The sequence below is a fragment of the Lacerta agilis genome, chromosome 10 (genome assembly GCF_009819535.1).
Source record: "Lacerta agilis isolate rLacAgi1 chromosome 10, rLacAgi1.pri, whole genome shotgun sequence".
NCBI classification, from domain to species: Eukaryota; Metazoa; Chordata; class Lepidosauria; order Squamata; family Lacertidae; genus Lacerta; species Lacerta agilis.
Genome location: NC_046321.1, coordinates 50,182,359 through 50,195,517, shown reverse-complemented (window position 1 = coordinate 50,195,517; position 13,159 = coordinate 50,182,359). Strand labels below are relative to the sequence as shown.

Here is a 13,159-nt window from a genome sequence, read left to right as displayed (position 1 = left end):
GCTCCATCAAATTGCAAAGTAGCCTACACCTGCTTTCCTGTTTGTGGCTGACACTTTGAATCCCCTAGTGGGAGGAAGAGTAGCATGGCATGCTTATCCTTTACATCATGGAGCCCCTTTATCACATGATGTTCTCATATACAATGCAGAGGGATGGGGACTGTGTCATAGCCTACCAGCAACATCAAAACATTTACTGGCCTCACTCTCCTGACCTCCATGCATTCAGCATAAAGCGACAACAGTCTGTATATGTAGAGAGTCTGTAATTCCCTAACAACATGGAGATGTTGGAACCTGGGCCAGCAGGCACATAAGATAGTGTTGCTGATGTGCTCTGGTGATATAGTAGTCAAATTTACTATTCCGAATTTCGGTTTCTGCTTCATTCATTTCATATTCTCCAAAGCAGACACTGGCACCCCAATTCATTCATTAGAAATCGTTTAAACAGTAATCAAAGCAGAAGTGCATTTTTTTGGTACCAAGTAACAGTTACAAAGTAAAAAAAATTTTTTTTTCACCAAAGCATATTGGGAAAAAGTATTTCTTTGTTGCATTATGCCATTGTGTGACCTGAGCCCTTTCCCTCTTGGCAGCTTAGTGTTATGTCAAAGCCCAGTCCGCTGTGGTTTATTTGAAACACCTTCAAACTATCGGTTATGTTAAAACAAGCCATTGGTAAGATTAACCATAGCTTTGGGTTGGGAGGTAATGCTAAACGATGGTTAATAAAAAAAAAATCCCATCACGATAAGTCATAATTTGTCTGAGTCCAGTCCCAAGCTAATGTATTTCCTGGGGGTCATATCCATTGTGAATGCCACTTGTAGAACAGGGCTTCAGTTTGTTTTCCTTCCTTTGCACTGCACAAAATATGCTCTGGTGTGTCTGTCCTGACTTCCACTCATGAGTATAATACTTGGACTCTCGGCTTGATTATTACCAAGAGGGGTACAAAACTCTGCATTCAGAATTGAGTTGTGTGATGGATCTGCAGTTTATTGGATCTGCTGCATGCCAGCCTAGAAGGACCATGCCCATGACCTATTTAGGGTTTATAGGACTGAATCCACCCCTTTTACCTTCTATTCAAGCAAATGAATTGGCATAGTACCAAAACTAGCCAATCAGAGGTCTATGGAAAGATCTGACAGGTTATGAGGAAGGTAACTAAAACCCAAGCATCTGAAAATCACTTCTTTTTATCATGTGCTGATACAAATTGTTCCTGTTTTTGTCTAATACCCATTAATATTTCTATTGTCATTCAATCTGTACATTCCTCTTTAAAGTCAGAGAAATTCACCATTAAAGCAATAAATTACAGAAGTTAGTCATGCAGTGCATGAAACAACTGTTCCCTTCTCTGTGTTGTGAACCTATTGCAAATGTCAATTGATGACCCTGAGATCTACTACTTTGAGATGGAAAATATTTTTTTTCTTTGTCCTACCTCCAGACTGTTAATTTTATGAGCTTTTATAAAGCTATGCTCCATCTTCATGATCCATAAAAGAAATCTTTCTGTGGTTGAGCAACCAAAACTGCACATCATACTAAAAACTTAGGTACATTAGATGAGCTACTTGGATTTGTAAGTGAAGATTGGATGGATATTTGTAATTGAGAGAGAGAATAAAAATGGCAACAGGGTTTATTCATTCTGGTTAGTCTGAATATAATTACTGAACTGTTGCCGGGACTGTAGGAGCTTAATTACAAATTGAAAAATAAATTGCATAAACCTGCTCACAGCAGGTTTCGTTATAAAGAGTGAACGAGGTCGAACATGATATGGCTGGTTAGATGAAGAATTAGAGCTTCTTAAAGATGCTTCTCTATGATAATATCCCATGGAGCTGTGTTACTTAGATAACATAACCACAAGTGGTCGCGGGGTTGCATGGGCCTCTTGGTTCCGTGGGATTTTACTTTTATTTTGAAACAGAGTTTAAAACTACAGGCAACAATACACACATACACACACCAATGTGAGATTATGAAAGGAGGTGATACACATCTAAACAATTCCACTAGCATAAGGATGTTTAGCTGCGCAATGAAGATAAGAATGTGAGAAGAGCCGCTGGCCCCATCTAGTCCAATATTCTGCTCTCCCAGTGGCTGACCAGATGCCTATGGGGTTCCTGCAAGCAGGACCTAAGTGCAACACCACTCTTGCCTCCTGCAGTTTCCAGCAGCTGGTATTTAGAGGTATATTGCCTCCAAAAGTGGAGGTAGGACATAGCCTTCATGGTTGGTAGAATCTGTCCAATTCTCTCTTGTTCTTAAGCCTTTCTCTTGGAAGGAATAAGGAATCCTTTTGTTGACCAGCTTGCATTAATTTCTTCAGAGTTTCTCCCTTTCCTGCCCAACCACTACCTTTCTTATTCTGAGTTGGCTGAGTTGGACTGTGTATACCATATTTCACCTATCATGTGTTTAGGAGCCTAAAGTGAAATCGGATGACATTATTGCAAAGGAAATAATTTGTTCTTCCTGCAAATATCTGATTGGGAAAGGAATGGGTTTTGGGCAGTTATAGGGAAAATCCAATTTGCTTTGCTTTGCTTTTGAAGTTTTTTTCAGGGTCAGTATTGTGAGTGCCACATTTGTTAACAAAGACCTCTTGAGGTTGCAGTCCTGTTCTTCCTTACCTTGGATCAATGTACTGTAAACTCAACAGGCTTTATGTCTGAGCAGACTTGCATAGGATTGTACTATGATTTCTTTCAAACAAAATAGGTTTAGAAACTTACCTGCTTAACCATAAGGTTAGCCTGTATAAGCAATTCGGTTGTACGTGAAATTTCCTATTATTTCAGTTACATGTAACTAAAACTTTATTTTTGGCCTGCTTTAAAAAATAGAAATAGAAAGAGGGACAAGTAGTCATTTTTACACGATTTAGGATTTTGTTTCTCTGCTGCATTTTTCAGTTCTTCTCCTACGATCTTACTGCATTCAAAATAGAAATGAAGGTCTTAGCACTGCAGCACTAGTGAACAGAGAGCTATAAATAATGCTTTGCAGTATTTTAGTATTTTTTACTCTGAATTATGTTTGCTTAGCCTGGCTGTGGGTGGTTTAGAGGAAAAGAAATCATGCTTGCTTGTAGCAACTATATTTGCAAGTGAGAAATTTGATCAGGAAAGGGTTGATATGAGAACCTTACTGCACTGGATTGTGTATTTCCTCTCTCCACTATGCACACACACTTGTTGAAGTGCTGGCTAGTGGAAACGTTTCCTGTTGCATTTTGTTGCTGTATAGATTTTCTGTATTGCTGATGCTATTCTTAAAATTATATTGTTGCATTAGGCTTTATTAGGCTTCTGTAATTTTATTGCCTCCCCGAATTGTACTGTTGGTTTTTAATGTTGCATCGTGCCTCGGCTGTCTTCAGGCAAAGAGGCTGTCAATTAAATGCCCTAAATGAAAAAAAAAGAAGCAGCAGAAGGGGAAAAAGAGGTATTGGAAGCAAAGCAAAGGTGTTACTAAATTCACATGCGCTCTGTTCAGAGGTCAGAACATCTTTGGGTAGCATAGGACCCAACTGCTAGGGGCTGTGGGGGCTTTGGACACCACAATAAAATATTTGAGGGGGCTGAGCCCCAACCAAGTTGATAAGCATTCCCATTCAAATGGTGCATGTGCACTGCATCATGTGATCAATTATGTGGGGCAGGGCTTACCTGGGTCCCCACAATATTTTATTCAAGTTGGCACCCCTGTCGGGTAGCCTTGTCTTCATGCTGCATCTTTGAAACATAACATGATGTCAAGAATAAACTGAAGCGTATTTGCTCTCTCACGCGCCCACCAAAACACACAGCTCAGAACTGGTCAAGGCTAACAAAGGCATTCATGCTTACTCTTTCTCCATGCCCACCTGGGGGGCTGAATCTCTGATCAGGCTGTGGCCACAAAGATGATCAAGTGCACTTCTGTTGTCTTCTCCTACCTTAGAACCATGAACAGGTGCTGGGTGCATGAATGCTTGCCTCTGCTACTGGCTAGGGTTGTCATTGTCATCATCATCATCATCATCAACAACAACAACAACATTAATAATTTTATTATTTATATTCCACCCATCTGACTGGGTTGCCCCAGCTATGATGGGTGGCTTCCAACAAATATAAAAGCATAATAAAAACTTTCCGATACAGGGCTGCCTTCAGATGTCTTCTAAAGGTTGTGTAGTTACACATTTGCTGTGCGGGAACCACTGATGAAATGCCGGTGTTTCCCTTGGCAGTTGTAATGTATGGAGCTGCCTTCAGCAGCCGCAAGTTGGCATGGAAGTCTGTTAACTGATGTTATTTCTGGAGCTGATTCTACTTCTGCGGCTTATCACAACCCCCTTAAGCTGTTCTGTTATCCAGCCATAACTCTCTCCTCAGCATTCTTTTCATCCTCTGTGTCTTGTAATTGGTGTTAATTTGGTGATGTAATCGTGTTTCACATTTGCACTTTAGCAACCCAGCGGGTCAGGGAGCAAGGCAGAACCAGTGATAAAAGACTCAAGGTTGTAACTGAAACAAATCAATCATTGTTGATAGGCAGTGCTTTTCAGAGAACAATATTCATACATAGTATTATTAGCTTTGCAAAAAAAGAAAAGCATTGTAAGGGGAAGGGATGTACTGTAGCAATGAAGTGCTTAGATAATAATGGGGATTAAGAATGGTGCAAGATTAGCAACAATCAGTCAGAGTTTAGTATTGCTTGCTTCTATCCTAACCAAAGATTTGGCCTCTGCAGTCCACCTAATTATCAAACATAATTTCTAAGTTTTGCACCATATACTAATTTTTACGTTTTCTAACACACCTGGCTCATTTATTTGTATCCCACCTTTCCATAGTAAACCATGCTCAAGGCGGCTCACAACAATAACAAAATGTAGCAATATGAGTCATGAACAATAGAGCAATGAAAATATCTCATATTAATTAATATACCATATAATTAAACAATCCACTGGTAATTCATAATAAGGTCTAACAATAAACACACCATGTCACTCAGATAGAAGCAAAAGTAATGCATATCCACAACTAAAACTTGACGTCAGCACCAAACGTCCCCCTTCCCCGAGCAAGAGATGCAGCCTTTGTAGCTGGAGTCTGCCCTTTCAAACCAGACAAAAACAAGACACATATACCCTAAAATTTTGGAATAAATGGTTGCCGAGCCAGAGCAGTAGGCCACAGATATTGTGTCCTCAGCTGGGTGAGAGTGCAAGAAAGCAGAAGAGAGCAACGAAAGGAGTCTCTGAATGAACATCCTTTATTCCAATTGGGAACAGAACCAGCATTTTCCTCCTTTACAACCCTTTCATTACTTACATTCTCTGTTGAGATACAGAAGGCACTCCCTATCCACAGGTGCACCAATTCCTAGAGGCCGAGCCCCCTCAATATGTGCATGACAACTCATGCATGACATTGCACGGCATCACATATGGGCCTTGTGCATCCTCTTAAGAAGATGGCACCTCTGACTATCCATACTTTGTTGAAATAATTGAAGATATTTTTGTTTTGACAGACTTTCCCAGCTGAATGAAACTGTATTACAGGTAGACCCAGCATTGGTACTGTTTTCAAACCTACTGTGTCAGCATTGGTACTGTTTTCAAATCTTTAGGTGTCTGGTTTCAGTAGCATTAAAAAAATAATTTTAGCCTTTTTTGTATGTTTGTAAATCGCCTTGAGAGGAATGTAAAAGATGATCCATAAAAAAAAACTATTTTCTCTGATGGTGTTATGGTTCCACAGTTGCTAAGATGCCGTTGTCATTATCTTTAGCATCTTCACACATTTGATGTTTACTTTAACCCCATCAGGTTCTCACCCCCCCAAGATGCCAATTTCTTACATAACTACTGTTTCTGTGATCCAGCAACAGTTCTGAGCAGCTTGCCCAAAAATACTTGTCTTTTTCCAGTATTGTCATCCATTTCAGCCCATCATCACTGCTCTCACGTTTGCTGAAATTGGCTAAAATTGATGGTTCCTTAGGCCTAGGAAGGACAAGCTTAACAGTTGGTTTTGATTTTCTCTTTAAAATGAATGGTAAAAAATTCAAAACATGTTGTTTAGACAGGAGGTGCCAAGTAGATGCATCGTTATTGCTGTTGCTGAGGAATAAAAGGACAGATTGTGAAGTGAGAGAGAGAGAGAGAAAGAGGGAAAGAATGCTGTGCTGTCTTGCTGCTAAAACCTATCTTTAACTTTGACATGTTTTGGCCATGAACTATGAATACTGACTAAAAGGAAATCAAAGCCAGTAAGGGATGCCATACCTATCCCACCCATCTGGTTAGTAAAGAAAACAGTTTTTGAATTATAGAATTATAAAATAGTAGAGCTGGAAAGGACCACAGAGTTCATTTAGTCCAACCCCCTGCAATGCACGAATCTTTTGCCCAAAGTGGGGCTTGAACACACAACCCTGAGATTTAAAGTCTCGTGGTCCAGCAGCTGAGCTATCCATCTAGCTTGCTTTCTTGCTCGCTTTCACCCTGTTGTCCAGCCTTCACAAAAATGCCACAAAGTCCCAGGGCTTCTTCTCCACATGCCTGTGACAGGATTTCAGATGGAGTCCTTCCCAGCCTAAACTGGAGGTGCCCAAGATGGACCACTGGACCACCGCTGTGTGTTCCACCACAGAGCTACACCCCTCAAAAGTTATGTGTTTGTTGTACATAATCGACTATCCCATGTGCAGTTTCTGCTGCTGAACTGCAAGTGAGGAATGAAATGTTCAGAAATTTCCCTTGTATAAAATGTTTCCGCTCACATGCCAAAATCAGCATGGCAAGGATATATGTTCTGGTATATCCTTCTCACTCCCTAGTATGCTAGTTTTTGTTTGCAAGTCATGCAGAGTTGTTTCTTCCTTTGCCCCAACATGCCAGGGCATTCAAAAGTCTGAAGTGGTGCAGTTCAGTAACAGATAAATCACATTCTCTGTCTCTAAACTTTCTCACATTTGTGGAATTGGAGTACCTAATAATATGGCAGGTGTTCATAGTTACTCTCCCTTTCCCACAAGATGTGAAACCCCAGTTTAGCACTTGAGCACACTAATGTAGCATTCTAAGCCCCCCCACCCCCACCCCGATATTTGCCCAAATAATTGAGTTTCTCATTCCACCTGTACATTGATTTGGAAGACAACTTGGAGAAAGAGAGAGAGAGAGAGAGAGAGAGAGAGAGAGAGAGAGAGAGAGATGGATCGGGTGAAAATAATAAGCTAGAAGTTTGTGACGGGAGATGCAACTTACTACAGTTTTCAACAAGTTTTTTTTCTTTTAAACACACTTTAAAGCAAGCTTGCTAAGTAGGTGGTAGACAATCAGCTAAATATATATTTAAGTGCATGTTTTTAATTTCTTCAACTTGCAGAGGCCTGGGTTTTGTCAGGTGAGTGGGGTTACTGGTGACAGTCTAGAAATGTGCGAGCTGAGATATTTTTAGTACTATGGCTGATCAGGGTAGGGCTTACATTTGAGAATATTCAATTAATTTTACAATGCACACATGTAAATTCATAGAAACACATTGTGAAGTAGAGCGCATCATAGGCATTCACAATAACTGTTCTTGATTTTGGTGACAGAGTTGGACAGATGAACATAAAAAGGAAAACACATCAGGCAAATATCCTAAAAAGTGGTGTTCTTCTAGCCATCAGCTTTTAATCCAGGAGTGTGATTAATGCTAGCATGCCTCTCAGGGTTTACTGGTCACTATCTTTTCAGCATCTCACCCTGCAGAGCCACAAGTTAGATGGAAAATTTGCTTGTTATGTATGGATCCTCAAAGGCAACATTTACATAATCTTATTTGTTCCAAGTCCCATTTCAAAGTGCTGGTTTTGACACCAGGCCCATTTCCATGTGCCACCTCCAAAGGAGGCCCAGAGGATAGTAGTGACAGAACAGGCCCTCTGTGGAATGCTTTCCTGAGGGAAGCCCACCAGACACCAACATTGTTGTTGTTTCCCGTGTGAAGCGGCATTGCTGTAATTCCTGAGGAGCGTTTATGGGGGGGGGGAAGTAACTAAACTGTGTTCCCCAACAATCAGGATTCAGTGCCTTTCCTTCTGGGCCACCAGCATGTGACTGTGGATTTTTTTCAAGCTTTGGAGACTGAGCTCTTCCATGGTACCACCTTGGCTGCAGTGCCAACCCTGCCACCTGACAGAGTGAGATCACCCCAAGGACCAGTCTCTTTATACCAGAGATGGTTACCAGGCTCCCTTGGGCAGCTGCCTGGACTCCAGCAGAGGTGGCCAATGTCCTTGGTGCCCCTCCTTTCATTCTTCCCTCACCCCAGCCTAGTGATCTGAGCAGCACCAGGGAGGTGAATCTAGCTACCGCTTTAATGCTGTTGTTGTAGCGTAGTTTTGAGGACTCGTGTGCTGTTTGACCTCTCAAACCTGGAACCAGTTCTGACTCCTGGCCCTCAGGCTGAGCAACATTTTACCCGTGAGAGGATCCTGCCAATCTAAGATCCTGTTCTTCTATTCCTCCCACATTCTTGCTAAAGGAATTTGGCCTGCATGCCCTGGACTAAGCTTCCTGCTTCTGATATTTGGCTGCCGCTTAAAGAAGTTGACTTTGCTTGTCCTGGACAGTGTTTTTCACCTCTTGGCCCCTTCAGACTGATGGTCACCTCCCCACAAACTCAGAAACCCAACCGCTTGAGGCCTGATTTCCTGCCAGACGCTGACATTTGCCACCTCGGCAATAGGAGAATTGAGCTGCATCCCTTTCAGCTTGTTTTAAAGTGAACCGCAGCAGCCAAAGTACCCCTGATGCCTGTGAATTTCCTAGTTGGAATATGAGCTGGTGAAATTAAACCTGCAGAACGCAGACCGTGAGAGTGTGATCTTCCTGAATTGCTACTGGTTCAGCCTTGGAGAATACACACACACACACACACACACACACACACACACACACCATTACACTCCATTACACACATACACATATACACACACAATATACTTGTACTATTAGTCCTTCTATTGTGCTTGCATAGATGTTCTGGTTGCTATTTTCGTCGTTGCATATGGAAGACAGCATATGTGTGGCAGTCACTCAGCCTTGGCAGAAGCGAAGGAAACAGCTGAGAAAGCTATAGTTAAAAAGGAATGTACGGAGTGATCTCTTATACATGATGGGATTTGATGTTAAGATGATTGGAAGGTACAGCAAGTGAAAAAGAAAAGCCTTGTGTGGGGAGCCTGCTTTTTCTCGGTCTTAATTATTTGATCCTACTGACATTTGTTTTCTGTGGTAGCGGCTAAAATTAGATGTCGGTTTCTTAAAATTGATGCTGTTTATGGCAAAGGTGATGAACAACTGCTGGGCCACGCTAATGCGATGCAGTCTTGTGTGTGGTTTGTCTCTGTTCATTTTGTTTTACAAAGTATACTGGGGCAAGCTTCAAGCTAAAGCAGAGAAAAGGGACATCACTCATTTCCCCCCCTTTAAAAATTGTATGTGGGTGTGTTTCTGTGTGTGCCCCCTGCCTCAACTGTTTTCACCCTTCAAGGAAAACCTAAGGAACCTCATATCTTTTCCTATGCAGGATGTGAGGCAGATGGGGGCTTTTTTAGCTGAAAACATGATGGGGGGTGATTAAAAATCTCCTTCCTCACACCACTCTTGTGTGGGCTTGGCCCTGCCATGAGGCAGTTAAGCAATTGCCTCAGGTTGCCTCAGGTTGACATATATTGCCTCAGGTTGGCATATTGGGGGGTGAGCAGCTGCAGCCTCCCTGGCTGCTCCCTGATCCATCCCCTTTGTGGGAGATTGGGAATTATGTGGGCCACAGAACCTGTCCTACAACCATTAACCTAGCTTGCTGCCGTTGGGTACAGAGAAGGATGCTAACCCATGCTGAAGTAAAATTTTGTGCCAGTACATGGAATGGTGAGGAGGGGGAATCTCCATCCTTACATGTTCCTCAGGTAGCCATTTTGGGGCGGACAGTCCCCTGCTCTTTAATTTGTAGTACCCACAGCTTCATTTTGTAAGATGTAAATTCACAGAACATCACGGGTGTTTGGGCCTAGAATGACGTTAATGCCTCTCTCTCTCTCTCTCTCTCTCTCTCTCTCTCTCTCTCTCTCTCTCTCTCTCTCACACACACACACACACACACACACAATTTTGGATTAACAGTAATGTTTTTCTTACAAACTTTGTGATTATGGCCCTTCTGATTGACCTAATATCCTATATGCGCTCATAAATTCTGAAACATTAGCTCTGATGTGTTTCCCATTTGCTAATTTAATTAAAGATCTTTAAAGTGTCTTTAAAGATCACATCTGGCTTCTATTTAAAGTCAACATTTCTTGAAACCATTGCACCATTTCCATGGAATTCTAGATTTTCACTTCAAATAAGCTCTCTTTTGCCACACAGCAAGAAGGTTTAACTTCTTTGCAGCATCAGCTATGAATATTGGAAATGTGTGCTGTGGAAACAGTGACAAAAACATGTTTACTCAGATGTGTTAGATGTATTTCTCCTTCCCCAAGTTGTCTAAATTGTTTTTAATATTTCCCATTATATTACATTGCTTCTTTTCTTTTACAGCGAGAGATTTTTCTTAAAATTGAATCGGAATGGTTTGCCAAAATGTCCAGAAAAGCCAGAAAGACATTGTTCTCTTTTTGTGGTGAGTGGGTGTTTATTTTTGTCTGCATTTGGTAATTGCAAAAATAAATAAATCAAGACTTTGTTAATGGGGTTGTCTCCTTGCTGGTAGTCCAGTTGTAGAAATAGAAAGCACACTACAAAGCACAAAAGAGTGGGAATAACTGTGCAGACTTATTCATTTTGTCCAGCATCCTTCCACTGGGTACCAGCAACTGTGCCAAATAAGTATGACAGCCACCTTGATAACTTGAATGTGTGTTTCTTTTCTGTATCTTACTTGCCAAATCAAAGAAATCTCTTGCAACCCAAGGCCACACAAGTTCAATGGGGCTTCCTTTCTGGGAAGTAGACTTAAAACCACATTTTAAGAAGTAAACCTCATTTGATTTCTGCAGAACTTGAGAGCCAGTCCAATTTAACAGAGAGGGTTAGGGAACTGGGTTATATTCATTGCAATATGAATATACTCATTCTAGAATTATTGGGCAGTCCTTTACTGACTTTCACTTACCCCATCACCAATGGCATTCCTTGTCTTCGAGGCAGTAGAACTTCACATGTTACAGCCCTTTCAATATTTCACGATACGATTGCCATCTTGGAATACTGTGTCCAGTTCTGAGTGTCCCAATTTAGGAAGTGTATTGACAAGTTGGAGTGTGTGCAGAAGAGGACAACCAAGGTGATCAAGGGTCTGAAAGCCAAACCTTATGAGGAACAGTTGAGGGAGTTGGGCATGTTTAGGCTGGAAAAGAGGAGACAGAGAGGAGATACGATAGCCATCTTCAAATACCTAAAGGGCTGTGATATGGAGAATGGAGCAAGCTTATTTTCTCCTGCTCTGGAGACTAGGACCCAAACCAATGGATTCAAGTTGCAAGAAAGGAGATTCTGGCTAAACATCAGGAGGAACTCTCTGACGGCAAGAGCTGTTCCCACAAGAGCTGGTGCACTCTCTTTCCTTTTTCAAGCAGAGGTTGGATAGCCATCTGCTATGTGTGATCTACCGTATTTTTCGGTCCATAAGGCGCTCCGGACCACAAGACGCACTTGTTTTTTAAAGGGGAAAAACCAGGGAAAAAATATTTTCCTGGTTTTCCTCCTCTAAAAAACACGGAGGGGAGTGCTGGACGGGAAGCCCCTTCTCCCTTCACAGCGGCTCATCCCCGCTTCCTTAAAGGGACATGGGGACGAGGGGAGAAGATTTCTCCCCTCCTCCCCATGTCCCTTTAAAGCAACAGGGGATAAGCCTGCTTTTGGCGTCAAGGCACAGGGTGGTGGAGAAAGCAGCAGCATCCCCGCTGTTTCCTCCACCATCCCATGCCTTGCACCGATCCCAAAAGCCTGCTTTTGGGATTGGCGGGCAGCGCGTGGGGTGGTGGAGGAAATCCTCTACCAACCTCTCTGCCGCCCACCGATCCCAAAAGCAGACATCGCAGCTGCCTCCCCCCACCTCCCGCGGAATACGGCGGGGGATGGGGGGAGGCAGCAGAGATGTTGGTGGTTCGTGCAAGCAGCTCCGTTCACGGAGCTGCTGGCATGATCCACCAACATCCCCTTTGCTCCCCGCCGCCTCCCCACATCCCCCGTCGCGTTCGGCGGGACGTGGGGGGAGGCAGCAGAGATGTTGGTGGTTCGTGCAAGCAGCTCCGTTCACGGAGCTGCTGGCACGATCCACCAACATCCCCTTCGCTTCTTGCCGCCTCCCCCCATCCCCCGTCGCGTTCGGCGGGACGTGGGGGGAGGCGGCGGAGGTGTTGGTGGATCGTGCTAGCAGCTCCGTGAACGGAGCTCCTGGCACGATCCACCAACATCCCCTTTGCTCCCCGCCGCCTCCCCCCATCCCCCGTCGCGTTCGGCGGGACGTGGGGGGAGGCGGCGGAGGTGTTGGTGGATCGTGCTAGCAGCTCCGTGAACGGAGCTGCTGGCACGATCCACCAACATCCCCTTCGCTTCCCGCCGCCTCCCCCCATCCCCCGTCGCGTTCGGCGGGAGGTCGGGGGAAGCGGCGGAGATGTTGCTGGATCGTGCTAGCAGCTCCGCTCGCCGAAAGAAGCTTCTTTCGGTGAACGGAGGTGCTGGCATGATCCAGCAACATCGCTGCTGCCTCCCCCCACCTTCCGCCGAACGCGACGGGGGATGGGGGGAGGCAGTGGGAGCGAAGCCTTCGCTCCATAAGACGCACAGCGATTTCCCTTCCATTTTAGGAGGGAAAAAGTGCGTCTTATGGAGCGTAAAATACGGTAGTTGAAATTCCTGCATTGCTGTGGGTTGGACAAGATAACCTTCGGGGTCCCTACCAACTCTACAGTTCTATGATAATGCATATCTGATGGATAGGACACACACTAGTTTCAGAATCCTGCATGGTACTAGCCACAGTGCAGCAATGTTCTGATATAAGTACAGTATATGCCATTGATGACTTTAGGTTTCAATCTAAAACTCACACTAGTTCCAGTGGAC

At 43.5% G+C, this 13,159-nt stretch overlaps 1 protein-coding gene across 1 annotated transcript in view; it reads left to right on the top strand.

The window, feature by feature from the left end:
- The window catches only part of DOCK4 (dedicator of cytokinesis 4), a 231,248-nt gene that overhangs the window by 100,892 nt on the left and 117,197 nt on the right, over positions 1-13,159 (top strand). The window contains 1 exon segment of the mRNA XM_033162667.1: positions 10,631-10,712. Coding sequence (XP_033018558.1) covers positions 10,631-10,712 — 82 coding nt within the window.